We start from the raw sequence: 27,065 nt of genomic DNA, 5'->3' as shown, positions 1-27,065 counted from the left end.
GTGAGGATTATGTTTGGATAGCCAGTCATGACCTAAAATGACTGGCGATTGTGAATCCTCTAAGATGTAAAATTCAATCTCCTCACGATGATTGCCAGAAACAAACAAACTCACAGGGGGTGTGCGGTGCGTGATCACAGCCATATGCTGGCCCTTCAATGTCCAGGCAGACAAAGGAGAAGAGAGAGGGATGAGTGGAATACCCCAGGACTTGGCCAACCCAGCATCCAAAAGACACGCCTCCGCACCGGAATCCAGCAACGCCTGTGACGGAAAAGAGTTAATAAGAACAGGTAGTGTGGTTCTGTTTACGGGAGATTTAAATGACGATGCGCCCACCGAGACTCCCAGGTTCATCGGCGGGCGTGAGCTTTTACCGGACAGGTGGCCGCCAGATGCCCCGGCTTGCCACAATACAAGCAGAGGCCATTAGACAGCCGACGATTTCTCTCCCCAGCAGATAAATGAAACTTGCCCAGCTGCATAGGCTCCTCGGAGGGCGTTTCTGAAGTGATCTCCCCTGGTTCCGACATCCGCTGGTGAAATGAGCGACGCAGATCTCTCTGCCGATGGCGAGACTCAACCCTCAGAGCCAGATCGATGGCAGCTTCCAGGGACGTGGGTGGCTCCCTCAGTGCAATCTCGCCCTGAATGCCCGGTGTAAGACCCTCGAGGAATTGTGCTCTTAATGCCGCGTCGTTCCAGTTGCAGCAAATGGCGAGCGTCTTAAAACGTATAGCAAAATCAGTAACAGAGTCATTACGTTGCCGTAATCTCACCAACTCAGCCGCTGCCATGTCTCCCCTGAGTGAGCGGTCAAACAATTTTAACATCTCTTCCTCCAGAGCCTCGAACGAAAATGTAAAAGGAGCTTTAGCCCCCCAGGCGGCCATACCCCAGTCTCTCGCCCTTCCAGTGAGTAACGTCAGGACATAGGCCACTTTGGAAGTGGATGAAGAAAATCGACGGGGTTGGAGCGCAAAGACGAGAGAGCACTGCTGTAAAAAGGATCTGCAGGTGTTGGGATCGCCATTATAGGTGGGGGGTGTTGCCGTGTGTGGCTCCCGTTCAAATGAAGCGGCTCCTCCGGATGAGGTTGGGGCTTCATGGTGAGGAGTCACTTTGTCCAAACGATTGCTGAGCTCTTTCAGTTGCTCAGACAGGATGCTGAAATCTCTGGCAGCAGCAGACAATAACGACGAATGTTGGTCGATGGCCGCCCCCTGCTGGTGAAGGGCGGTCTGCACCTCCAGAGTTTCTAAACTTGCTGACTCCATACGTGGCGCGCTCATCTGTCAGGAAATGAAGTTCGGAGTCAAGTGCAAGTTAAATATTTATTTAGAAAAAGGTGATAGAGAGTAGAGAGCAAAGTCACTGGTAGATCCACACACGACACACAATAATCCAGTACAGATCCGAAGGAAGAGAGAGAGCCACCCACGCACTCCGTCGAGACACCAGCACAGTCACCACACGCAACAGAGGGATGAAACGTGCCGCCCTGAAGGTGGATGACAGGCGGAGATGGAAGACGGTAATCCAACTACTCAGACGGGTAATCCACTGTGAAATCCTGATGTAGAAGAGCCACTCGGAAGCCACTCACGGGTGATGATGCAAACCGGGGAGAAACAGAGACAGCTGGTATACCGCCTAAAAACAAAGCGAACCAGCGGTCCCGAAAAACAAGAGTAGTTAGAGTTAATGTAATCCACAATGGTAAGAGGTGTACTCCACTCACGGGTGATGATGCAAACCGGAGAGAAACAGAGACAGCTGGTATACCGCCTAAAAACAAAGCGAACCAGCGGTCCCGAAAAACAAGAGTAGTTAGAGTTAATGTAATCCACAATGGTAAGAGGTGTACTCCACTCACGGGTGATGATGCAAACCGGAGAGAAACAGAGACAGCTGGTATACCGCCTAAAAACAAAGCGAACCAGCTGTACCGAGAGACAAACAAAGTCAATGAAATCCAGTAATCCTCAAGCGAGCGGTCCGGGCGAAAACGAGTCCTCGAACGCCGAAAACCAAACCTGGGGCAACAAGAGGAAGAGACAGAGAGCGACTGACAAGACAAGGCAGGGTAGCAGGACTGTGGTAAAACAATGAGCGCGCAACGAAGGACAGGACTACGTGCAATATAAAGGGAAAGGTAAACGAGACACCACCGGTGAACAATTACCGAAACAAGGGGGCGGAGTTAGTGAACACACGAGGAACCGGCACCACAGGTAAACAACACACACACACACACACACAGATCACACAGCCATCGATCACCCAGCAGTCATGACATTACTGTAGGGTGAATTTGTCAAGATTCTTTAGTTGAGAGTTAATTTTAACCCATTAATAAAAAATTACCTGCGATATATCTCGCGATACTTTGACATCACCAAGCGGTCTGCGTAGCACCAAATGAACTCCATCATGCACACAGTAGGTGTGTTCGACTTCATGCAGCGCTGCGCAGACCAATCGGTGGCTGACTTGCATGCCGGTTAGTAATTTTGTCCGACTTGAGCTAGGGCTGAAGGCATGCGACTGTGACATGACATATGGTTTTAAAGTACCGCAAGAGCGTTTTCGAGGCTCCGCCGGCACAGCCTCTCTATTGCGACTACACAGAGTTCTGATTGGTCGCTTCACTGATGACAACGATCACGTGCGTTTCGTGTTTGATCCAACCTTCAGTTCCACTAATAAACATTAAAAATTCATGTTGTTATAACAGGTAAAAGTCATTATTACACGGCTCTCTGGAATGCTTGATTCTGATTGGTCAGTTGAGACTTTTGCAGGTTCGTTATTTTCAAATAATAACCGCTCCAAAATAATAACGCATAGCCGGACTACTTGCACGAGTAAAATCGCTCCGCGCCAATAAAGATCAATAAAGATTACTGTCTGTTTGGCGCCATCTTGTGACAAACACTCGACAACCACGACAAGACACAGACAGCTTACTGAGACTGAACTTGACAAAATAGAGCATGACAGCTACGAAGCCAACACACAAAAAAATACAGAATGGGCATTAAAACTTCTCAAAGACTGGCTAAAAGAGAAAAAAATGGAGACAGACAATTATGAAGCAGAGGATCTTAATAAGGTATTACGATCATTTTATGCATCTGTGCAAGTTTCGCGGAAGGATAAAAATGTTAATTTAAAACAAATATGCCAATAAAATGTTTCAAATTCATATTCATGTCCAGTTTTTTTTCTTATGTGGCAAGTAGCCGTGTAATAAGCGGGATAATGTAGAGGCAGCCGGTAGTTATTGGGAAATAAGCCCCTTCAGTGTGATACAAGACCCTCCGCTTCGCGTCGGGTCCTGATCACACTGTCGGAGCTTATTTCCCAATAACTACCGGCTGCCTCTACATTATCCCTTACTTAATATACCTGAATATATTATATTGTGTCATGTAATAAAATAAAAATGAAAAAACACAAAAGACCAAACTCTATTGGTATTTTAATGATGTAGGCTTATGTTTCCAGTTATTTTCGGGCATACAGTATAAACAGAAATTAATTTATTTGATATTACGTGTTTCTGGTTGCAAATTTTTATTAAAAGGTTTGTTTTTAACAAATTCGCAATAAAAATGGAAACATGGCGCACACGTCACTACGCCAAGCATCAGATGTCCGACTACAACTCCTCCCTAGACTCCAAGCGGCAAACCTCTCTGATCGGTCTGCGCAGCACACCTAGGGCCAGATTTACTAAACTGGGCAAATTAGCATGCTAGCACAATTCCAGAATAGCGCCGATGAAAGTGGTAATAACTCTGGGTTATTTACTAAAAAAGCACAAATTAAATAACACAGGCGCAACAGCTGATTTCCATAATGACCACCGTAATCTACTAAGAGCAGCGCAAATTAGTTCAGGGTCGCAAATAAGCAGAGCTGACGAGTTAAAGTATGATGCGCTTAAGTTCAACAGCATGGACTGAAAAGTGAAGGTTTGCAATAAGTACACATCTGGTATTGTGTGCCTTCTTTTAGTGACTTCTTTTTTATTTACGTAAACAAATAAAAAATAACATGGCTTGGCAGGGCTCCAGGCTGCCCCCAAATGGTGGCGTTTTGCCACCAAAATTTGAGAGTGTGCCACTGAATTTTACATCCAGTCGCACATGTGCGACCAGTAAATTTGACCTTTTTTTGTGACGTGACACTGAATTTGAAACAGCACATTGTACTTTCTGCATCTATCATCAAAGTATTTATTAGTAATACAGTGGAAATTTGTAGAAATGTCATTATTTGATTAACATGTTGATTTACGAGGTGTGCCCCTAAATTTTTTGGTTGAGCCCCTTAAATTTTCAGTTGGGGGCCACTGTGCTCCTAGTGAAAAAAGTTAGTCTGGAGCCCTGCTTGGCAAACAATATTTTTGAATAATATGTTCCTCTGGCATTACAAAAAACGGTTATATGTTAAAACAATATTCTTTCTTGTTGTATCACATGCTCTCTGCTCTCTCTCTGTGATGCCTCTTTTTCTTGCAAAAAATTCAGTCATTTCAAGATTTAAATGATTAAGACATGCTTTTTTCAGCGTTAAATAATGGCACAAATACCAGTCATAACACACGCGCAAACATTTGTACATTGCGTTGCGTGAATTATTTAAATAATCTCCTCCCATAAAATGTTCCGTCTTAAAGCGAAACTCCTAGAAATGCATATGCAATAAGATCATCATTATTTAATGCTAAAATGATGGTCTGCGCTAGTGCAAGCTGTTAGGAAATTCTTGCCCTTAATGTGTAGCTCACAGTGGAGTTCTCAACGGGCACGGCACGGTTTCGGGCAGATAATTCATGTTGATGTGTCGGGGTACAACAGGGAGAGTTCTCAACGGGCCTGAAAATTACAACCCGACCAGGCCTGTGGCTTTAAAGGCCGGACCCAATGTAAGCCGACACATCAACATGAATTATCTGACCAAACCCGACCCTCGGCACGAGCCAGGTTGGGTTGTAATTTTCAGGCCCGTTGAGAACTCTAGTTCACAGGACAGTGTAAACAAAAGTCCCTGAGGAGAAGTGAACGAGTGGAGCAGTGCTATGGAACATAAGAAAATACAAAGAGTTAACGCTAGGCCCGGATGAACACCGTGTAGTGCCCAAGGGTGAACACATTTGAAGTGCCCCCATTCAAAAAAAAGTTTAAAAAAAATTTAAAAGTCTAGTCATTCAGGGCTCCAGACAAAAAATAAGGAGAGCAAGCAAAAACTTTAGGGCACACCTTAAATCAGCCTGCAATGCAATTATTAACATTTTTCCCAAAATAACTGCATTACTGAAAAATACTAAATAGACATAACACTATGCAGCTGCAGCACATGTCATTATTATTTACAATTGATAAAACTTTTTGAATAGGAAGTTATGAACCAAATAATCATACAACCCCCTTGACTAATTTTATCCATAAGATACATACATACAATAAACCTACCATGTAAAACTTTTTTTGATCAAACTGGTTATGCAAATCAATTTAACCTACTTTTTTTAAATTTTTCACTTGTATATAGTTGGCATAACTTAAAAACAGGTTGAAATTATTTAACATAATTTGGAGTAAAACAAAAACTTATGTTGATATAAAAAAATTGAAGTGTACAACACTTGCAAGCTAAGGTGTGTACACTGGACACTAACCTGAAGTGGACCACCATCGTACTAATTGCATTTTGTACAGCTGTGCTGAGTGGGATATCAAGACGCTTCTTCAGCTGTTGCAGTTTTTCATCAGGGATTATGATGTTATTTTTGAACAGGTCTTTATGCAGGTCTTCCAGAACTTTTTCGTGAAACTTAAGGAGTCCGTTGTTAAAGACATGCTGGCCCCTTCTCGCTTGATCTTCAGAAGCAGTCAACCTAGCGTTAGAACTAATAGCATCTAGTGCATTCTGGGCAGCATTTTGGAGTCGATTCCTTATAATATCCTTGTTATCTATCAGTTCTGTCAGGAAACAAAGTGGTGACATGCAAACTGTGTTTAATGGGTGCATAAAACAAAGCTGTATATTTAATCAATGGATAAAACATACTTTGTAGATTTTGAGATATGAGAAACAGTAGGTAGTAGCTTTAGTGTATCTCACCTATAGGTCTGATCATGCATATAGATAGTCCGAGCAGGATGCCCACCACCCTCACCACCAGCACAGTTATCAGGTCCATCTCTGGTCAGCAAGTTTATCTGTGTTAAAAAGCATACTACTTCACAAAATGGACCCAGAAATGTTTTAATGTGCAAACAATTATTTAAAAGTAACACAATGTAATAAGATTAAAATGGCTAAACTTAAATATTCATGTCAACTGAGTTAAAGAACTTAAAAAATTTATTTTATTTGACTAAATTTGTTTGAATTCTGTTAATTGTAAAATTTTGTGTAGAGAACAGTGAAAGGCCCCAAGCTTTATGGTAGAACCCCCCCAACTGCCATGATGAGAGAAAGGTTTGCCGGGCCTCGCATTGCCGGGCATTGCTGGACTTGTTCCTTCAAAGACTCGGTCTTGACTCGGTCTCGGACTACAGTGGGAGGAGAAGGACTAGTAATTTCAGTCCTCGAGACCAACGTGTTTTTTTATGTCACAGGTCGGAGCGGACCACAGATGTCGTGAGTCACGCCCCTTCCCAGTTTCCACCTCGAGGAGGTCCCAAGAACACCCCAATGACCAGACACACAGAGGGCTCTATCTTGCACCCAGCGCAATTGACTTTGTCAGTGACGCATGTAGCATTCGTATTTTGCCCCGGCGCACAGCGGGTTTTTCCCGTCACAGAAGCACGTCGGCAAACTAGGGAATGAACTTGCGCTCCCTGGGTGGTTCAGCGCAAAAAAAGAGGCGTGTTCCGGCGCAAACCATCCCTGATGCTATTTTGCAGTTTCAAAAAACAATTGCGCCACTGACCAGAAAAAAAAAGTTTAAAGTCAGTTGCGCGTTGTTCATTATGCTATTTTAAGGGCGCATGCTTGACCATAATGTATAGCGTGCACAACGCGCATACACTTTGCATATCTAATATACACAGATGCAACAGTTATTTTTGCAAATAATAAATTGTTACACTTAAAAATATTAATACACGAGATAAGGGGAATCATAGTGGTGAGCATTGTGGTGATAGTTTTTATTTATTCTCATGCAAATAACGATTAAAATATTTTCATAACTTTGTTGTGTGGCTGTATTACGTTTATTTTATGTAAATAATAATTAAAATGTTTTCATAAGAAACCTTAATGTATATGAACTTGATTTGTAAGAGTACTTTGGGGTTGGACCTTGCTTGCGTTTCTTGGGTCCGATTTCAAAGCCCCCAAACCCTTTCAGTGGTGAGGGTGGACGCAGCGATGTCCTCTGCTGGCGTCTGTGTAGAGGCAGATCCACCTCCCGTTACACGGCGTGCCCGATTTATGCTGGCGCAACGATGGGGATGCCAGCTGATGAGACAATTGTGGCTATTTCCTCTCACGCCTGTTTAACCTACGCTGATTTGGGCGGGTTTCTCCTATCCCCATAAAAAAAACTTCTCTGTCTTTGACGTGGGTCTCCTCGGCTGTGAACCGCTCCTGGCGTACGCCTGGTAAATCCGTCATAATAATAGCAACCCGCCATGGAACTTGCGCCCTTGCGTTTAAAGGGAATGTTGGATAGCGTTCTGATTGGTTTATTTGACGTTACGCCCAAACCACACCTATGAATAATGAACCGACTTCAGACCAACCTCTTATTGATTTGCGCCTGGCGCAAGAGTTATTTCTCACGCCGGGAAAATAGCAACAGCACCCAAGATCCGATCACAAACTCACTTGCGCGTTGCGCTTCGCACTTGCGTTTCAGATCGTTAAAATAGGGCCCAGAGAGCGTAAGTATAATTAAAAATTTTTTTTTTTTAATTACATAAAAATATGGAGAAGGGAAAAGGGGAGAGCTAAAATCCACTTGGCTGGCACAATTTCGAGTCTCCTGAACTCCGTCGCAAGCAAATCCTAGGTGGGTCCTTCTTTTGCTTTTCTCCTGGTGTTGTGATGACAAACAGTTTATCCACTGGTTTCCTTTGTTCTGCTTACAGCGGCCCGGGCCGGGGCACTCTTCTCTTCCTGGGTATAAGGAGAGACAGAGGGTGAGTATTTGGGGGCTGGTGTATTGGTACCTGCACTTGTACGTGTCCAACTCCAAGTCGGTCCCGTAGGGGTGTCCCTACTCGCTCTACGGCCGGATGAGCAGCGCCTCTGCTGCCGGGCTCGGCTCTGCCCGTCGGTTGGAAAAAGGAGAGGTGGTTGCTGTGATTGTTCCGCCGCTCCCTCGGATGGTGGCACATGTAAGTACTGCAAAAGGGAGGTCGCTCAATCTGCGATGGAAACACAGGTAAGTCAACACTTTGCAGATGGCTGGGGTCTTGGTTTTCTCTCAAGCGGCGTACGGCCCAATCTGCTAGTTCGCTGCTATAGACAACGGGTAAGTACTTTCCAGACGGCTGGGACTTTGCTTCTGCTTCAAATAGCGTACAACTCACACTGCGGGTTCTTAGCTTTAAGCCGAAGGCAAGTATTTTGCAGAGGACTGGGGCTTTACGGTTACTTCAGGTAACGTATGCTGTCTCTTAGCGTTAGGCAGAGAGGTAAGTAATTCACTGGTGACTGGGGCTTTACAGTTACTTCAGGTAAAGTACAACTCACTCCATTGGCTCTGAGTGTTAGGCAGAAGGTAAGTAATTTACAGATGACTGGGGCTTTACAGTTACTTCAAGTAACGTACAACTCGATCTGCTGGCTCTTAGCTTTAGGCAGAAAGGTAAGTAATTTGCAGGTGACTGGGGCTTTACAGTTACTTCAGGTATCGCACAACTCACTCCACTGACTCTTAGCGTTAGGCAGAAGGTAGGTAATTTACAGATGACTGGGGCTTTACAGTTACTTCAGGTATCGCACAACTCACTCCACTGACTCTTAGCTTTAGGCAGAAAGGCAAGTAATTTTCAGGTGACTGGGGCTTTACAGTTACTCTATGACTTCTCAACAACAGGCAGGAGATTCACATACATCACTCTTCTTGGGCGGTGGACTTTTGGTAAGTAGACTGCAAAACAGTAAGTAAATGGAGCTTACAGACCTTGAACGACGAGAGCGTCTTGCACTGGCCTACGTTGAGGCTCCAATGGACAACAGTTGAGCTGGGAACTGCTGTACCGAGCCGAACGCTTACCTCTTCTCTCCTCCAGCTGACGGGACAAAGATCTAGACAGGGGCGAACCTTTGAAGGGGCTCCACAACAGATAAGGTTATCCACACAGCTAACTTTCCTCTCACAGCAGCCAAGCTTTTTCCTTGCCAATAGATACTTCTCGCTTTACTCACACCAGTCTTTCGTGCTTGGTTAGCTCACCACTGCCTCTGCAGGGACAGGAAGATCCAGGATGTCAATGCAGGGCGTCAATGTAGGGTATCCATGCAGGAAGTCACAAATGGCTTGTGAATAAGATGTCACCTCACCAGCCTCGACGTCCACTTGTTTCCCCACGACTCGTCCAGCCTAGAGCTGGTTACTGATGGCACAAACACAGCATAGCACTGCAAGTTTTCAAGTGTACACACTCACGGCAATGACAAGGACTCACTCACTGCACTCCACACACTCTAAGTGAAATAGGGTCAGAACCACGGCTGACTAGGACTCGTCCTGGGATTCACTGGGCGCTGATTGCAACGGAGGGTCGAAATGTGACCGTCGCCATCGCGACCCCCTGCGTCTTCCTCTACTTGTGATCCCCGGCTCACCCATAACTCCTTTCTACAGTGGGGCCGCTAAGCTGTATGCTAGAAACTCACAACACTCGCTGGATGGTTTACCCTCCAATATGATGTAATATACAACTGTCCAGGATTACTCACAAGCGGTGATACCACTCTTCCTTTGTCTCCTTCTCCTTTTAGGGGTCGGATACTCTTCACACCATCGGTTACCAATCGCTGGCGATCCCCCTCGACGACACTTCCGGTGAGTATTCCTATGACTGTTACTCAAAGTATATTGTTAGGGGTCAAGCCCAGAATGGGCGAGACCCCTATTGGGATTGTTAGTTTTCTTATTATTATTATTATTATCTATTATTCTTCTTCTTCCGCCATTGCGTCTATGGCAGCTCATAGAACCGTACGTAGGAAAGTTATGAAATTTGGCACACTCAAAGAGGACATTCCAAATAGTCATCACACCAAATTTGGAGTGTCTATGTCAAACCCAATAGCGCCACTAACAGTCCAAATTTTCACTTACATTTTTGGTTATAACTGCTGACCCGTACGTCATAGAAACGCAATTCTTGTTTCTTCTGATTCCTTGGCTCATGCCCATTCGATTGCACCATATGACGTCAAACCTACTTTTTCGAACTCCTCCTAGAGCTTTTGTCCAATTTGCGTAAAGAATGGGTGTGTAGCATCTAGAGACACTCATGGCAAAAAGTTATGGAATTTGTGTCGATTCGCCAATCCGTTTCCGTATACCACGTCAACAAATTTTATGTAGAGTGAGAAAAAACGGATTTGAGGCTGTATCTTCGCCAAAGTTAAACGTATTCACACGACACTTGGTAGTTTTGATGGCAGTCATGACCTGAGGGTTCGTGCCCAGTTTCGTCACAGCGCCACCTAGTGTTCACAAGATTTGAAAAATTGCTATTTTTGCTTATAACTACTGCAAACTTGAGTCTAAAATTATAAAAGTGCTATTGTTAGATTCCTTGAGGCATGCCAAGTCAAACAATACCAAAAGGTAATGGTCGGCCATTTTGGGGGTCGGCCATTTTGATTTTTAACTTTTTTTGTCGGAAAGTTATGAAATTTGGCACACTCAAAGAGGACATTCCAAATAGTCCCCACACCAAATTTGGGGTGTCTTTGTCAAACCCCATAGCACCACCAACAGTCCAAATTTTCACTTGCATTTTTGGTTATAACTGCTGACCCATACGTCATAGAAACGCAATTCTTGTTTCATTTGATTCCTTGGCTCATGCCAATTCGATTGCACCATATGACGTCATTTCCGTTATGCTAATTATTTTGATATTTTGAATTGTTTGTAAAACCTACTTTTTCGAACTCGTCCTAGAGCTTTTGTCCAATTTGTGTAAAAAAATGGCTGTTTAGCATCTAGAGACACTCATGGCAAAAAGTTATGGAATTCGTGTCGATTCGCCAATCCGTTTCCGTATACCGCGTCATAACATTTTACGTAGAGCGTGAACAAACGGATTTGAGGCTGTATCTTTGCCAAAGAAGTTTTGATGGCAGTCATGACATGTTTCGTCACAGTGCCACATAGTGTTCACAAGATTTGAAAAATTGCTATTTTTGCTTATATCTAATGCTAACTTGATATTAAAATTATGGATTTGTGGCTATATCTTCGCAAAAGTTTTGCACATTAATGTGTGCATTGCCAGTGGTTCAGTGGTTAGTGTGTAGGTTGTCTACAAATCGGAAGATTGGTGGTTCAAACCCCAGCTCCACCTGACTAAGTGTTGAGTTGTCCATGAGTGAGACATCTAACCCCAACTGTTATATGTCAAAAAGTCATGAACTGAGGGTGCATGGAACAGTTTGTCACAAGGCCACCTAGTGGTCACGAGATTTGAAAAGTGATGGTTTTTGCTTATATACTGCAGAATTGAGTCTAAAATCATGAAATTGCTATTGTTAGATTCCTTGAGGCATGCCGAGTCAAACGATACCAAAATGTTTTCGGATGGCCATTTTCAATTACAAAGCATACAAACTTTTTCAAACTCCTCCTACAGCGTCCTTTGATTGGCTTGGATTTGGTACACACAATCTAGACTCTAGACAAAAAGTCATAAAAAGATTTTGATAGACCAATCAGTTATTGTATAGCGCAGGGGTTCTCAAAGTTTACATTCAAAGGTCCAAATCTAAATTCTCATAATTTTCATAGGTCCGGAAAAAACTTTATGTAAATCGTTTGTTTATATAACAAATCAACACAAATAGTTTGGGAAAAACTTAAGTGTATTTTGCATTTAAAGTAAACAATTTTTTTTAAACATAAACACAAGAAATATGCCAAAAGTAACCAGGTGTAAAATACAGAGCAACCTAATTAGTGAAATGGCACAGTATGTTCTCCATCAGATGCATAAACCGTGGCAAAAAAGGTGTGGTTGGTAGGCAGAGACACTGACCAAAATTAGGGGTGCACCTATAAATTGGCTGATGATCTTGCTATGCTTCTCAATGAAGTACGGTGAAATGCCGCTACATCCAAAAGCCAGGGGGCGCTCTCAGGCAGAAACTTAATATGCGCTGCAGACGAAGAACCAGAAACACGCAGCTCCAGGAAATGTCTTAAGGATATATTAATATTGCTGTTCTTCAAACCTTTTCAGGTATTTTCATGACAATAAAGAATATGTATAATGATTATGTTTGACGAGTGTTGCTTTTTTAAATGCATGTTTTAAACGAATCAAACCAACAGTGATTTCAGATTGATAAGGACTTACTGATCAAAAGCCGTAGTACATTAAGTAGCTGTGCATAATATCTGGGTGTGATGGCTACAGCGTCACACGGGAAATTTTTAAATAACTCGTTTTATTTTCGGACCAGGAATATTCTTAAATCTAAATAGAAAAAAAACTAAACGAATGGTTTACAAGTTTAATATACATTTGTAAAGTAGCAAATGCACACATTTAATAAATCACATAGAAATTAATGCACTTGTACTATGAAGTGGACGCGGGTCCGGATCAAGTTCCCGTCGGGTCCGGATCCGGACCGGAGTCCGGACTTTGAGAACCCCTGGTATAGCGCATCAACAAATATTATGGCGAGCACGCCGAAATGGATTTGAGGCTATATCTTTGCAAAAGTTTTGCATATTAATGTGCGTATTTCCAGTGGTTCAGTGGTTAGTGTAGGTTGGTGGTTCAAACCCCAGCTCCACCTGACCAAGTGTTGAGGTATCTTTGAGCACCCCAACTGCTCCTGATGAGCTGGATGGCTCTCGCATGGCTGACAGTGTATGAATAGGTAAATGTTTCACAACTTGTAAATGTCATGAACTGAGGGTGCATGGAATGTTTTGTCACAGGGCCACCTATTTCATCAGCAACATTTTTTTGAAAGCCCTTGTAAAGTTTTCAGTGCCCCCTAGGTTAAGAGTTTTGAGGCTTTATCTCCAGATCGCTTTATTGTGTGTACACCATATTTGGTGGGTGTCATCACAATCATGACCTGAGGCACCATCTATTGTTTTGGTGCAGTGCCCCCAGTGGTCAAGTCATTTGAGGCTATATCTCAACATTGCTTAATCATATGTATATCAAATTTGGTGGGTGTCATCACAATCATGACCTGAGGCACCATCTATTGTTTCGGTGCAGTGCCCCCTAGTGGTCAAGTCATTTGAGGCTATATCTTAACATTGCTTAATCATATGTATATCAAATTTGGTGGGTGTCATCACAATCATGACCCGAGGCACCATCTATTGTTTTGGTGCAGTGCCCCCACTGGTCAAGTCATTTGAGGCTATATCTCAACATTGCTTAATCATATGTATATCAAATTTGGTGGGTGTCATCACAATCATGACCCGCGGCACCATCTATTGTTTTGGTGCAGCGCCACCAAGATACAGAAGATTTGAAAAATTGCTATTTTTGCCTTAATCTACAGAAAACTTAGATCTAAAATCAAGACAGTCATTACTGATACTTCATTCTGTGCCCTTTTTGGCTTGACTCCGGCATCGCTGCTTTGCAGCTATATTTTTTTTACATATGTTGTTTCACAGATTTTCATTTAAATGTAATATACTCAGCCCAGTTACTAGTTACTCCTTATCTCCTTCTTCACCCAGTCAATAGTATCCTCCGCCTTCACAATGCTAACTTCGCCCAGACCTCAACTCCTCTCATCAGATCGGCTAGAATAAAACTGCCCCGTTTGCAACTTCTGAAGCTCTTTATATACTCCTCCTCTTCTCCCCGTTGTCCAATCCAAAATCGCCACGTTCACTTCACACACCTGTGCCTGATAAAGCCTAATTTTCCTCCCAGAGTTTCCCGGAAGTGCCGATGTTTGTGTTTTATGGTCCGGGCGGAGCCAATTCCCACCAACTTTAGTTCCGCCCCAGAAAGTCACTGTGTAACATTTATGTTCATATAAAAAACACACAGCACGTAACAACAATAATAATAAAATGTTGATGGGCATTATTTGAAAATGGCATCCCATGGTGGAATGCAAAGATACAGTATACAACTGGGAAATATTGGAAAATGATAAAAGTTGCTAAGTCTACTAATTTAGACATACCACTAGAAAATTTAGCTTAATCTGTAGGCCTAACTGTTGATTATTAACTGGGGTGATATTAAATCATGAATATGAAAACTGATTTTTTTATGGTCTTGGTCTTGACCCCTAAAGGACTCGTTCTCGACTCAGACTTGCTTCCTCAAAGACTCGGTCTTGACTCTGACTCGACTGTATTTGAAAACCAACGGACTCGGTCTCGACCCTTAATAGACTCGGTCTTGACTCGGACTCGGCATAGGCGGTCTCGTCCCCATCACTACCTCAATGTAATTAAAACTTTAAGCACATTGGATTGAATTACGATCAAACTGGTATTCTCCTAATAAATGCGATTCATTTTTCTCCAAGATATTATTTTGATTGTTAGAAATGTCCCCTGGTACTTCCTCTTCTTAAATAGCCATAATATCAGCCATCGTATGTGACGTTAAGGGACCTGTTATGGTCCTTTAATTCTTAAAGGTAAAATGGGTACTAAGGAATTTGTAACACATGGCAGAACTTAAGGGAATACTTCAGCATTTAGGGGTAAATACTTGTAGACAGCCTATGGTTCCTTAAGTGAACCCTTAGGTTTTCTGTTGCAATCCATGTTTCATTAAGGCTACCCTTAACCTAATAATATTTATGTTTTGTCAACTTGTAATGTTTGTAATCTTTTAGGTTGAGTGGGCTTCAGCCCTGGCTGAGTTTACTCAACAATGCTCTTGCAATAAGTTGCTTTATTGTTTTAAGTTGGCTCAACCTTTTTGCAGTGTAAGAAATACAATAAGGCTTCGCACCTCGATGCTCTGGCCCTATTAAGTCCTAAGAAAAACAGTATGGCTTAGGCTGCTGGCTCCTCAGTAGTGTTGCTTTCGTCAACGAAAAGTATGACGAAATATCCTCGTCAACGAACCTTTACCACGTGACGAAAACGAGACGAGACTCAACGTAAATGCTGGTTATGTGACGAAAACTATAATAAAATGTATAATCCAATATTGTTGACGAATAAAAACGAGACTAAAAGTGGTTTACTAAATAAAAACTATGCTAAAATGTGTCTTCATTTTCGTTAACCAAAACGAGACGAGACGAAATGTTATAACGTTATTTCGTCTAGCCATCTCCTGGCACCCCGCCACCTGACTGCAAATTATCATGTGTGTTCAATGGCGCTCTGCAAAAATACGTAAACGTACCGCGAGAGCAATTAGAAAGCATGCAGAGCAGTCTGTTCTCGCGATGCTTTGATATCATACGCAATCCGTTTGCGCAGTAACACGCGACACGTCACGTTTGATGGCCAGCTGCGCCCGCGAATACACCGCCGCATCAAGTCTTCAAATGGAAACGAAAAGTCCAAAATGAAACCCGTGCATCGTTTTCAGGTGAGTTCACAAGCCTGTTAATATGTATAGCGTTGACTGCTGGCACCGCGAACTCATCTGTGTGATTTAAATAATATAACAATGTACCAGTTTGCATCTTCAATCGTTTAAATGACATGTGCTGCGTTGTGTTTTGAAGCATGGTAAATATATATATGCTAAAGACGTTGTTTTGTAACTTATATGCTAACAACAAGGGTCTGTGTCCTTATTTATTATTTGAATTAACTAAACTTGCTTAACTGAATGTTTGAGTGTTAAATCAATCAAACAGCTGTATTATTAAGAGAACATAACCATACATACAAACTTTTGCTTTTGTTAATAGACATTTGATGTTTCTTAAAGCTGGCTATTAATTTACTTACATGAAAGATATTTAGTAATTCTCCAAAATTGCTTGGATTTATACTGACACGTAAAATTAGCTTTGTCACATTATAGTGCCATTAGCTACACAAATACAGATATTGCATATTTGTATAATTGTAGTTTGTGTTGCTGTCAAAATACAATTATAAAAGATAACAATAGCATTTTAATAAAGTGCTATAGCATTTTAATAAAGTGCTATTCTCACACATAGCCTACTATAGTTGTGATTTGTTGTTGTTTTTTAACTAAAGGTGACACCACCGTAAAAGTCAGCTTATGGCACCCATCTGACCAGCAGTGGCCCTGTGTGTGTGTTTCTGCTTAGACTACTCTGTTTTGATTATGTATTGTAGACTTTAATGTAGACTCTTTACCTACAGTCAAGTCACTCACTCAGAGGTTAAATAAAATTAAGTAAAATATATATCTTCAAATCAAGTAAATTCCAATCAGAGCATCTTCCATGTCTGAAATGGATGTATTCTTATATCTATAAGGTATAATATAACAAGATAACTTTTTTTAATAGGTTTGGCTAAAAGAAAATTTTGGTTTTGTCTATACTTCTGCTAGGTACTTATACTATATTGACTGGGTTAAATAGAATTGCATTACTAAAAAGAGACTAAAATACAATGTTCATTGACTAAAACTAGACTAAAAATGTCACCAGTTTTCGTCGACTAAAACTAGACAAAAATAGTCAAGGATAATTCTGACTAAAATAAGACTAAAATGCCCAGACTTATAGTCAACTAAAACTTGACTAGACTAAAAAGAGTATGAACTGACTAAAACTAATAAAAACTAAAATGTCAGCTTGACATAAAGACTAGACTAAAACTAAAATTAAAACAGGCCGCCAAAAACAACACTACTCCTCAGTGCTCGGGCCCTAATTAAAGCTGCAAGCAGCGATGAAAGTGCCCTCGCACCCATTGCCACCTCCAGCTGATGGCCTTAGGAAAGTGAAAGCAGAAACAAAAGCACCAGTCAGAAAGCGCCACCAAGCGTCACACACAAAGATCTTAAGAAGTTCGGTCTTACTGCTTACAGTCTTTATTATGTAAGCTGACTCAAGAAGAAAAATTCACCCGCCACAGTACATAGATTTTGGGAATCTGAAATAATGAGTTGATTAAGCTCTCACTGTGTGTTCACACCAGATGCGAATGAAGCGAATAAATCATGCTATTCACGCGTTGTTAGATGCTTTTACATTTTGAGTTAACTAACTTCATTCGCACATGAATATCCGTCATGGGAGGGGCTTCTGCCAGACGGCCAGCTCCAGTCTTGTTGACATGGATTTTGTTGAGATGGAAGCTGTGCTTTATATGCTGTGGAAGGCTGAAAGACGTCGTAGACTCATTTGGCGTTGTGTCTGGGTCCATCAGATCTTTCAGAGGCGCACCCAGCTTGGTGAGTTTCACCAACTCCTCCAGAAGTTGGGCCTGCATGACAGCCGCTTTCAGTGGTACTTCAAACTGAGCTGGTCCCATTTCATTCTCAGCTAGTCAATGAGTGTGTATGTGTCACGGGGTGATTCAAGAGTGGAACTAAAAGTGGCAACTAATGGTTCCGCCCGGACGAGAATCTGTGATGCACCACTACTTCCTGGTTACTCTGGGCAACCAAATTTGGGCTTCATTGCATGCAGGTGTGGAAATAAGTGTGTTTGCTCTTCAGTCTCCCGTATTGATCATCGGCGTCATTGAAGGACGGGTTGGGAAGGATAAGGAGAAGGGAATTGTTGTAGATCAACGAATCCGTGAGTATGCATTGTTACAGCTCTTGGAATGTTTGTATGAGCGGTGTCTGCTAGCACGACTGGAAACAGAACAGCAGTGTGGATTACGGTCACGGGGTGATGTCTATCTAGCCATCCTTCACGTCAGCCTTTCGGTCTCCCATCCCGGGTCTACTCCCAGCTCTTGTGGCGGTGCAGCCTTAAGTCACCGTGAGTGTGTGGATTGCTGTGGGTGAGTCTTGTCATTACTGTGTTTACACTTGAAGATTTGCGTGCAGTGGTTTGTAAATGTTGTCAGCACTCACCCCTTAGGCCGAAGACGAAGCTCTGGATGAAAGAGAGTGAGCTGGTGTCATTGGATGACTGTTACCTTTATACATACCCAGACGGCAATCTATAATCCACCCCTTCCAACGATTGGTGCCGTGAACTCTGTAAGGAGAGGAGTTTGCTGTGAGTATTGTGTGAAGTACTAAGGTGTAAAAATTAGATCAACTACTGTGTGGAGAAGTGGACGTGCTGTCTTGTGTGTGATTACACGCTGTGATATTTCAGATGCCAGCCCCTATCTAGATCTCTGGTCACGCTGTGGAAGAGAGGAGAGGGAAGCGTTAGGCCGAGTCATATAGTAAATCCTCGGTGTGGTGCTTCAATCTGGGATACCTGCCTGAGAGATCCTACCGACGCGCAGCAACCTGCCTTGTACTTCCACCTGCTCCCTTGGGCCGAGTTCAGTGGTGATGTATTCGTATTTATCTGCTCACTGAAGTATTGTCATTGCTTTTAGAAGCTCTGTGTGTGTTGCTGCAAATCCTTAGTTTCGAGCCAAGGGCTCTGCATCGACGAGGGACTGTGTCCCGATACGTTGGGAGTCCCTGTCTAAGTGTGTGGTCACCAGGAATCCGTCCCAGTACGGAGGATCCGCTGTGTGTGTGTGAACCTACGTTCTCTCTCGGGGTTGAAGGTCTGGAGACTAAAGTGGTACCCCCGCCGTCTCCGGGTTGGTGAGTTACATCCGTAAGGCTGAAGTTACTTCCCCTTTATACTTACCTGTGTATTCAGGCTACGAGCCCAGTGCATTTGCCCCTTGACACCTACCTGTATATCCAAGCTACGAGCCCAGTGCATTTCCCCCATGACACCTACCTGTATATCCAAGCTGCGAGCCCAGTGTATTTGCCCCTTGACGCCTACCTGTATATCCAAGCTAGGAGCCCAGTGTATTTGGTTCTTGACGCCTATCTGTATACCCAAGCTACGAGCCCGGTGTATTGTCCCTTTACACTTACCTGTGCATCCAAGCTACGAGCCCAGTGCATTGCCCCTTTACACTTACCTGTGCATCCAAGCTACGAGCCCAGTGCAATGCCCCTTTACACTTACCTGTGGATTTAAGCTACGAGCCCAGTGTATTTGCCCCTTGACACCTACCTGTATATCCAAGCTACGAGCCCAGTGCATTTGTCCCTTGACACCTACCTGTATATCCAAGCTGCGAGCCCAGTGTATTTGCCCCTTGACGCCTACCTGTATATCCAAGCTACGAGCCCAGTGTATTTGGCCCTTGACGCCTATCTGTATACCCAAGCTACGAGCCCGGTGTATTGTCCCTTTACACTTACCTGTGCATTTAAGCTACGAGCCCAGTGCATTGTCCCTTTACACTTACCTGTGCATCCAAGCTACGAGCCCAGTGCATTGCCCCTTTACACTTACCTGTGCATCCAAGCTACGAGCCCAGTGCATTGTCCCTTTACACTTACCTGTGCATCCAAGCTACGAGCCCAGTGCATTGTCCCTTTCCACTTACCTGTGCATCCAAGCTACGAGCCCAGTGCATTGCCTCATTACGCTTACCTGTGTATCCAAGCTACGAGTTCAGTACATTGCCCCTTTACACTTATCTGAGTATCCACGCTACGAGTTCAGTGTACTTACCTGGTTCTCCTGTGTTATTGTTTGAAGTTGTGAACTCAGTGTATTACCTTCTATACTTACCTGTAGAATTCCCTCGATGTCTGGAGATGGAATGATGGACCCTTTTGTACTCTTCTCAATAGCCCCTGTGTGTTTTCTAGGCCGACCCCCGGAATCCCACCGATTCACTGGACGCCCCCGTATACGACCGCAGGATACGAATCTGTTGGACTAAACAACCCCAGGTACCCATTCTCTTCTATACTTACCTTCATACTTACCTGTGTGCGTCCTTTCTGTCGAGGAGCCAGGAGTGGAGGAATTGGGCTGCAACGGCTGTGGACAAAAAGGAGGAGCTCGATTAGGAATACCCACTGCAAGTCACGGACGGACAAGGTCTCACAAAGGCATAGCAACTCACCCCCTGTCCCCGTGAGACTCCAGGCGACTCTGGAAACCCCGCTCTCCCTGGCCCGGAGAGTTATAGTTTTAGTGTCCCCTTTTCCCCTGCCCTTTCTTCATTTTAAATAATTTAATAAAGTTTGTTTTAACTGTTACTTACTCTCTCGTGTGTTTGGTCATTGGGGTGCTTTTGGGACCTCCTCGAGGTGGAAACTAGGGAGGGGCGGGACTCATGACATCTGTGGCCCGCTCCGCCTGTGACATATGTAGGTCAGTAAACTTGTTCAAAACATGTGACTTGAAGCTGAGCTTGGCTTGTTTCAGATCCGCCTTCAAACCCTCCCATTTTGTTGTGATTGGATCATTCTCAGAGTTTCATAGCCATGGTGCAGATTGACATGTAACTGATAGTTACAGTACTGATCAGTAGGAATGTAACGGTATCAAAAATTCACGGTATGGTGGGATTCTGATATCATGCCCTCAGTACGGTATTTATTGAACCATTTTCAGGAAGGAAAAAATTAATAGACTTGGGAAAACTGCCATAAGTGTTTATTAAACAATGACTGAACATTACAATCATGTACAAAGTAACCATGTCATATCCTGTCCTCTTTTCTTGATCCTTTAGTCATATAAAATGGTTCAAATTATGAAATATGAAAATTATTGTGTCAGCTCACTTTACTAAAACAGGACGTCAATTAGAAGGCTGCTGTCACGAGTTCGGCCTGAACTGACATTTCTTTTTTTGTGTGTGTGTTTGTTTAGACAGAACCCAGAGTTTCCAGTGAACAGCAGCGATGATTAATAAAAAAATTCACTGAGCGGAAAAGATTGAAGGACAAATTCGGTATTTTAGACTTAAAGCCCTGTTTTCAGATTGTTTATGGTGAAATAGAACGGTTTTGACTGAAATTTCGACATTTGCGGCTGCCCTGAGAATTTTTTGCGTGTTTGCGTTTCACCTCACACCTCTACAATGGGTTTAATGGTGCACTGGAACAATCCTTCCTAAAATGCATTAAACTTTCGTTTTATGCTCACACAAAAATCGCTGCAAAAGATGCTTTCCAACAGCTGTTTTAGCATTCGTTGCATTCGGACCTATTTTTCCAAAACGCCTCACACCCGTACATTCTTCCGCTTAGAGCTTGAATAATAGACACTCCAGCCCAGGTGGTGGCGCTAATCTGCCATTGCCAATTGCAAGAATAGAAACAAAGTTCCCGGCGCGGAGTAATACCGTACCTTATAGGACATCTAATACAAGTCAATGGAGTTGGTAAAAACTACGATAAAACCTGTTGGAATGCGTCTTTTGCAGCGATTTTTGTGTGAGCATATCAGTGAACACCCCTGACCACTCGGTGAGTTTCACGTCTTTGTAAACGAAAGTTTAATGCATTTTAGGAAGGATTGTTCCAGTGCACCCATTGTAGAGGTGTGAGGTGAAACACAAACACGCAAAAATTCTCAGGGCAGCTGCAAATGTCGAAATTTCAGTCAAAACCATTCTATTTCACAATAAACAATCTGAAAACAAGGCTTTAAGTCTAAAATACCGAACTTGTCCTTTAAGCCCGAGGTCTGACCCGAGTCATATGCTTATATTTTTGTACCCGTTGAGAACTCTACCATGGAGGGTGTTTCCTGTCTGGCTATCTAGTGACTCTCTTTCCTTATAAATAAAGATTTTACTTGCAATTGAATCCTCTCTCTGACTCCTTCCTGACAGAACAGTCAAGCCAAATAATGGATTCAGCAAGCACAGACCCCATGCACTCAGCACTTGCCAAGCAGTGAGCTCTTCTGGGCAGCACTCCTCACAACTATCCTCCACTTCTCGTAAAGTCGAGTTTTTGTCCTCCCAGTTGGCTGGGTTAAGCGCTCGCATGTAAGAAGTTCAACGCAATGCGGGATTCTCTTCTCAGATGTCTGCTGGTCAATATACATGCACGGAAGCAGAGCCCCATGCTGCCAGTCCACCCACCTATGAAGGTGACGTTAATTCTAGGGCTGTGACGATAACTGCGTTACCGCATCACCGCAGTAATGAGATACCAACCGCGGTGCTGAGGTTATCATCGTCATCACCGCTCTTTTTTATATTTTGTTTTAGAGTAGAGAGCTAAAGTTGCAGAAGCCGCGAGGACAGTTGAAAGTGCAGGCAGTGACAGTCAGTCGCGTGAAGGAGTCAGATTGGTCGAGGGCGAGGCACTGTGTTAAAAAAATTTTTTTTAAAGATTCGCTCACAATGCAATACTGACAGGAGTTAACTTACCCGACAAGTCCAAGTGGGAGGAATTATGATAATGTCGGTCTTTACTACATCACCAATCCCAGGAAGTAAACTGTTGCCTACAATCCGTGTGTTTGTTGTAGTCCAAGAAAAGAGATTTACGTTGTAATAATACATTAGTTATTGGGGGGGGGGGGTTGGTTTAATTATGTCTTTTATTTGGTGTCACTTATATTTTCCCCTTTCCCCATTTTCAAGTTTATCTGGAGCACGTGTGTCTGCAAATAAAGTTTTTTCGATGCTTTACCTATTGCCTTTGGTGGACTGTGTTTTGTTACAGTGGTCGCAATTGTCTCCCTTAAATGTTATGATAAAACATCCCTTATACTTACATCAAGCACGTAACAGCCTATTTAGATGGTATTTCCCACATCCTTACGTAAAGAAGATATTAACCACACAAAAAAATAAAACATTACACACTAAAAAATGCTGGGTTATTTTATTTACCCAAATGCTGGGTTGAGCCTTTTGGGTCATTTAATTGGGTTATTTTCTCAGTCTTGTGTAGTTTTTTGGGTGGTTTTGTGTAACCCAATCTTTGGATTAATATTAATATTTATTATACCACGGGTCTGTTGAATGCTGTATTCTGATTGGCTGAGAAATGTTCCGTGGGTATGCATTAATTTCTGATAACCGCACACCTTACTTGTCAAATGTCTTAGAAATAGGGACCAGAGCAATGTTCGTGCTAACCGTGGTATAAGAGGAATAATTGACTCCGGTCCTTTGAATTTTTGAAAATAATGCACACTCGCGTCGTGCCGCATTGCACCTTGGGTGTGCATTATTTTCTTAAAATTTAATGGCCTGTTGTCAATTATTCCTTACTATCGCATACACTGCAATGGTCATATTAGCAGGTTAGCTTTTTTGTTACGCACACAGGATTGTTAATACATTGGTAACTCTTTTATTTGAATGTTTAAAATGCCTCCTTTAAAGAGCACCAATTATGCTAATAAATTAGCACGTTATTGTAATATCCTATAGTACTTACATGTTATTAAAACTTGAACTAATGCACTGTGAGTCTTATAAATTGCTTACATACCTCACCGATTTCTGCATGTCTGGAAAACGCTCGGATTTAGTTCCTGTCTCCGCCTCCCAAAATGTCAAGTGTATTCGGATTGGTCAGATGACTACTCAACTGTTATTGGTCAACTGGGTTCGGCGTGTGTTTGAAAGGTTACGCCCCTGACTACGCGTGGGTTTTCCGGTTCTGACTGAGAGTCACAGGCAACGTAAACAAGCGCTATATTTCTCTATAAACGATGGTGTCTGTACTGCCTTACCACTTCGAGCTCGATCCAGAGAGTTCAGACGGCCGTTACGATATAAACGATCTCCGTCAATGAACGCGATTGGATTTAACTTTTTTAGGTGTCCTTAGCTCTGCCAGAATGCTAAACGAAGACGAAAATGTGTTGCAAAGACATCCAAAAGGTAATTATAACTTACTACATTACTTTGCAAACTATATGGAAACACCAAATGTAGCACATAGAAAGTATTTTTTGAAATGATTATAAAACTATTTCACTTATTAACATTATTTTACTATACTAAACTTTATTATAAAAGCCTGCTTACATACTATATTACTGTGCAAACTATATGGAAACACCAAATGTAGCACAAAGAAAGTATTAATTGAAATGAATGTTCTACATTATTTCACTATGGTAAACTTTTTTATGAAAGACTGCTTACTTATAAGTGCTATGTTTTTACTTATTAGGTTTTAAGGAGAATGCAACATGTTCCAGGGCCTCTTACCTGTGTGATTCATCATCCAGGTTTTGCACAAATTGTCTAAATCCCTACACACAGAACATTTATTGTACCGACTATAAGCCTTTGAGGTGCAGGACTAGAGTAAGTTTTATTACATTTTTAAACCAATAACACTTAAGTATCATTATAGTAACAAAGTGCCCAAAAGAACAAAAGATGTAACTTTAAAGAAAATATAGTACTCAGTCAAAAGTTTTTTATTTATTACAAATATATATTTAAATGTTAAACAATATACAAATAAACATACTTTAGTAACCATATTGTGCTATTGTTTCAAAAATTTTTCAATTCATTTCTTACAGCTATCTATTCAGATAAATGGCATATCAAAGCTTTGTCAGCTGGTGCTATTTAAGACGACACTATAAGGTTATCATCCTGTCGTGTGTGTTCTCCAGATACGCTTGGAGCTTCCTGATCAGATCGGTCACAATTTTGGCTTTCGACGACCCCTGCACTGAAGATGGCATGCAATCACGTCCTCCTTTGAAGGTCTCTCAAACTGTGATGCCAGGTCCATTGGAATCAGGGCTTCCTTCAGCTTATCTTCAAATACCTCATCAAACACAAGCCTGATCACATCATCCACATAACTGTAGAAATATTGCAGTCAATAAATCTTTTGTTTTGATCATTTATTTCCCTGCTTCATACATTAAGTTTTTAATTATGAATGTATTTGAAATAAAACATTACTGCTTACGGTATGTCACTTGTGTGTTTTGGGAACATAGCCTTGTACTTTCCCTCTCCTGCTTTTGTTACAGCTTGGTGACATTGTAATGGATGGCTACAAGGTACAAATACCTGTAAAATATAAACAAGCAATTAATTTATTGTAAAAGTAAATACTACTTTATTTAACAAAGTTACTAAAATACTTAAATACCTGCACAGCATTCCAATAAATGAGAAAATCAATTTTTTTTTGCTGCAAATCTGAAATCTCAGGCTACGGACAGCAAAGGCATCCACTGATGATGGTGATGGAAACATTGTGAAACGATGCTACTGCCTGGGTTCCTATTAATATGCAGAGAAAAAAAACTTTGTCATCATCAGTTATACATCTAAGACTGGTAGTGGTTTCACTAGCTAAATACATCATATGTGTTACACACCTTTGCTCCTCATATGCCAGTCTGACTCCTTGTACTGTGTGTAATGATGTTGCATGTTTGCATACAGTGTAGAATGTGTCCAGCTGCGAATCTAGGATATAGACAAATAAAACAAACATGTATTCAGTCAAAAAGACATATTATAACAATAGAGTACAACGACTATAAATCGTTAGACTATTCATTAAAACGTAAATGTATTACATATTACATGGCCCAACATTAGCAACACACATTATGTGTTTACTTCGTTTCAAAATCTAAGAAAGCTTCAAGTAAATACAACAGTAAAATACATATAACTTTAAACAAATCATCTGTACTTAGAGTTTCTTGAGTTTGATCATGAGAACAAATTTTACTGGTAACAGTTTAGCTGGCATTTGTATTTAGCTTAGCAACTTAGCAAGTTTGTAAACATGTCTAAACCAACATCGATAAAAAAACGATAGTCTGCATAATTCAACATACACGTGTGTAAATATGGTACGTTGTTTATGAAATACAGTATTACAACACAAAACAATTAGCTTGCAAGCTTAGCTCTACACGCACATTATGTTAATCTTCGGTTACCGGTTACGTAACGTACAGTAAAAGGCAAATAATAAACGTGAATACTTACAGCCTGTGATCCAAAAGTGCACAGTAATCCAACTTTCAAGAGGAGACGTCGCGCAAATCCAGCTTCGGTTCATGAGAAGCAGTTATTGTGAAAACTCCGTGAACAACTTCTGACTGGATTTTTCCAGAACCGTATTAAACATGATGTCCTCTGTGGAAGTCCATAAAGTGCTATTTTTCCCTCGCATCTAAAGAGACAGCGTCTACTCGAGAGATTTAATCGCTTAAACAATGAAACAAGAGTTTGCAAACAGAGTCAAGGCAGGGACTCACAACCTCCGCCATTTTAGCTCTCTTCTGACTCGGCGCTCCCCACCCCCGTCTTTGAGGGCGTACCCAAGCAAAGCAGAGAGGGCTGAACTATGACAATGTTGGTCTTATCTACGTCACTAATCCCAGGAAGTAAACTGTTGCCTACAATCCGAGTGTTTTTTGTAGTCCTCGAACGTTAGAGACGATAACTCGCGTCATCGTTTTCTTTGAGGTACGTACTTTTTGAATATCGTTAGCATGTACTTATGCACACTTACACACAAAAGGATGTTTAAAAACGTGTATCCCATAATAGGTGCTCTTTAATCAAAATCTGACATTTTTGTCTTAAATATAAGACTTATGTTAAGATTTTACTCCATAAAGCCTATAAAAACCTAAGCAAATAACATGATGTAATAAAGGAAGACGAGTGAGGAATGACTTATTTCAACTAAAAACACATAATCTGCTTTTTCAGAAAATTAAAAATAAAGTTTTTAACCATTGCATAAACTGCTCAAGCAACTCTCACAATATTGTACATTGCTGAAAAATTTTTTGTGTCGAGGTAAAAAATTAAAGTTGTTTATCCTGCACCTCAACTGTGTAGGCCTACTCTGCGCTGGGTCAAATCAACCCCACTGCTAAGTTTCAAGGTTGTGATTTTGGACCATCATCAGGACAGATTCTAGTCTGCACTTTCAAGAGGATATACTAAACAACCCATTTGCTGGGTTAAAATG

General features: G+C 41.9%; 1 protein-coding gene and 2 long non-coding RNA genes across 5 annotated transcripts in view; 1 reads left to right on the top strand and 2 right to left on the bottom strand.

The window, feature by feature from the left end:
• LOC135739424 (uncharacterized) overlaps positions 1–27,065 on the bottom strand; it is a 36,009-nt gene that overhangs the window by 8,673 nt on the left and 271 nt on the right. The window contains exons 1-3 of one of the 2 annotated variants that reach the window (XM_073815874.1): positions 8,199–8,219; positions 6,136–6,233; positions 5,690–5,993 (exon numbers count right to left, since the gene is read on the bottom strand). In XM_073815874.1, the coding sequence (XP_073671975.1) occupies positions 5,690–5,993; positions 6,136–6,214 (383 nt within the window). In that variant the 5' untranslated portion in view covers positions 6,215–6,233; positions 8,199–8,219. Of the gene's footprint in view, positions 1–5,689; positions 5,994–6,135; positions 6,234–8,198; positions 8,220–27,065 lie in introns of those variants that run through there. The other variant, XM_065257695.2, reaches the window with a different exon arrangement.
• On the top strand, positions 22,861–24,860 carry LOC141279859 (uncharacterized). Its single transcript, XR_012334690.1, has 3 exons — positions 22,861–23,968; positions 24,264–24,400; positions 24,721–24,860. It is a non-coding gene; the product is annotated as an uncharacterized lncRNA (long non-coding RNA).
• On the bottom strand, positions 24,775–27,028 carry LOC135734507 (uncharacterized). 2 transcript variants are annotated; one of them, XR_010527370.1, is made up of 5 exons: positions 26,069–27,028; positions 25,444–25,534; positions 25,212–25,345; positions 25,026–25,129; positions 24,775–24,915 (listed from the first exon to the last, which is right to left on the bottom strand). It is a non-coding gene; the product is annotated as an uncharacterized lncRNA (long non-coding RNA). The 2 variants fall into 2 exon arrangements; XR_010527369.2 differs by lacking the exon at positions 26,069–27,028 and having other exon boundaries at positions 25,444–26,003.

This window comes from Paramisgurnus dabryanus, chromosome 1 (genome assembly GCF_030506205.2).
Source record: "Paramisgurnus dabryanus chromosome 1, PD_genome_1.1, whole genome shotgun sequence".
Lineage (NCBI taxonomy): Eukaryota > Metazoa > Chordata > Actinopteri > Cypriniformes > Cobitidae > Paramisgurnus > Paramisgurnus dabryanus.
This window is presented reverse-complemented; position numbering and strand designations above follow the sequence as displayed.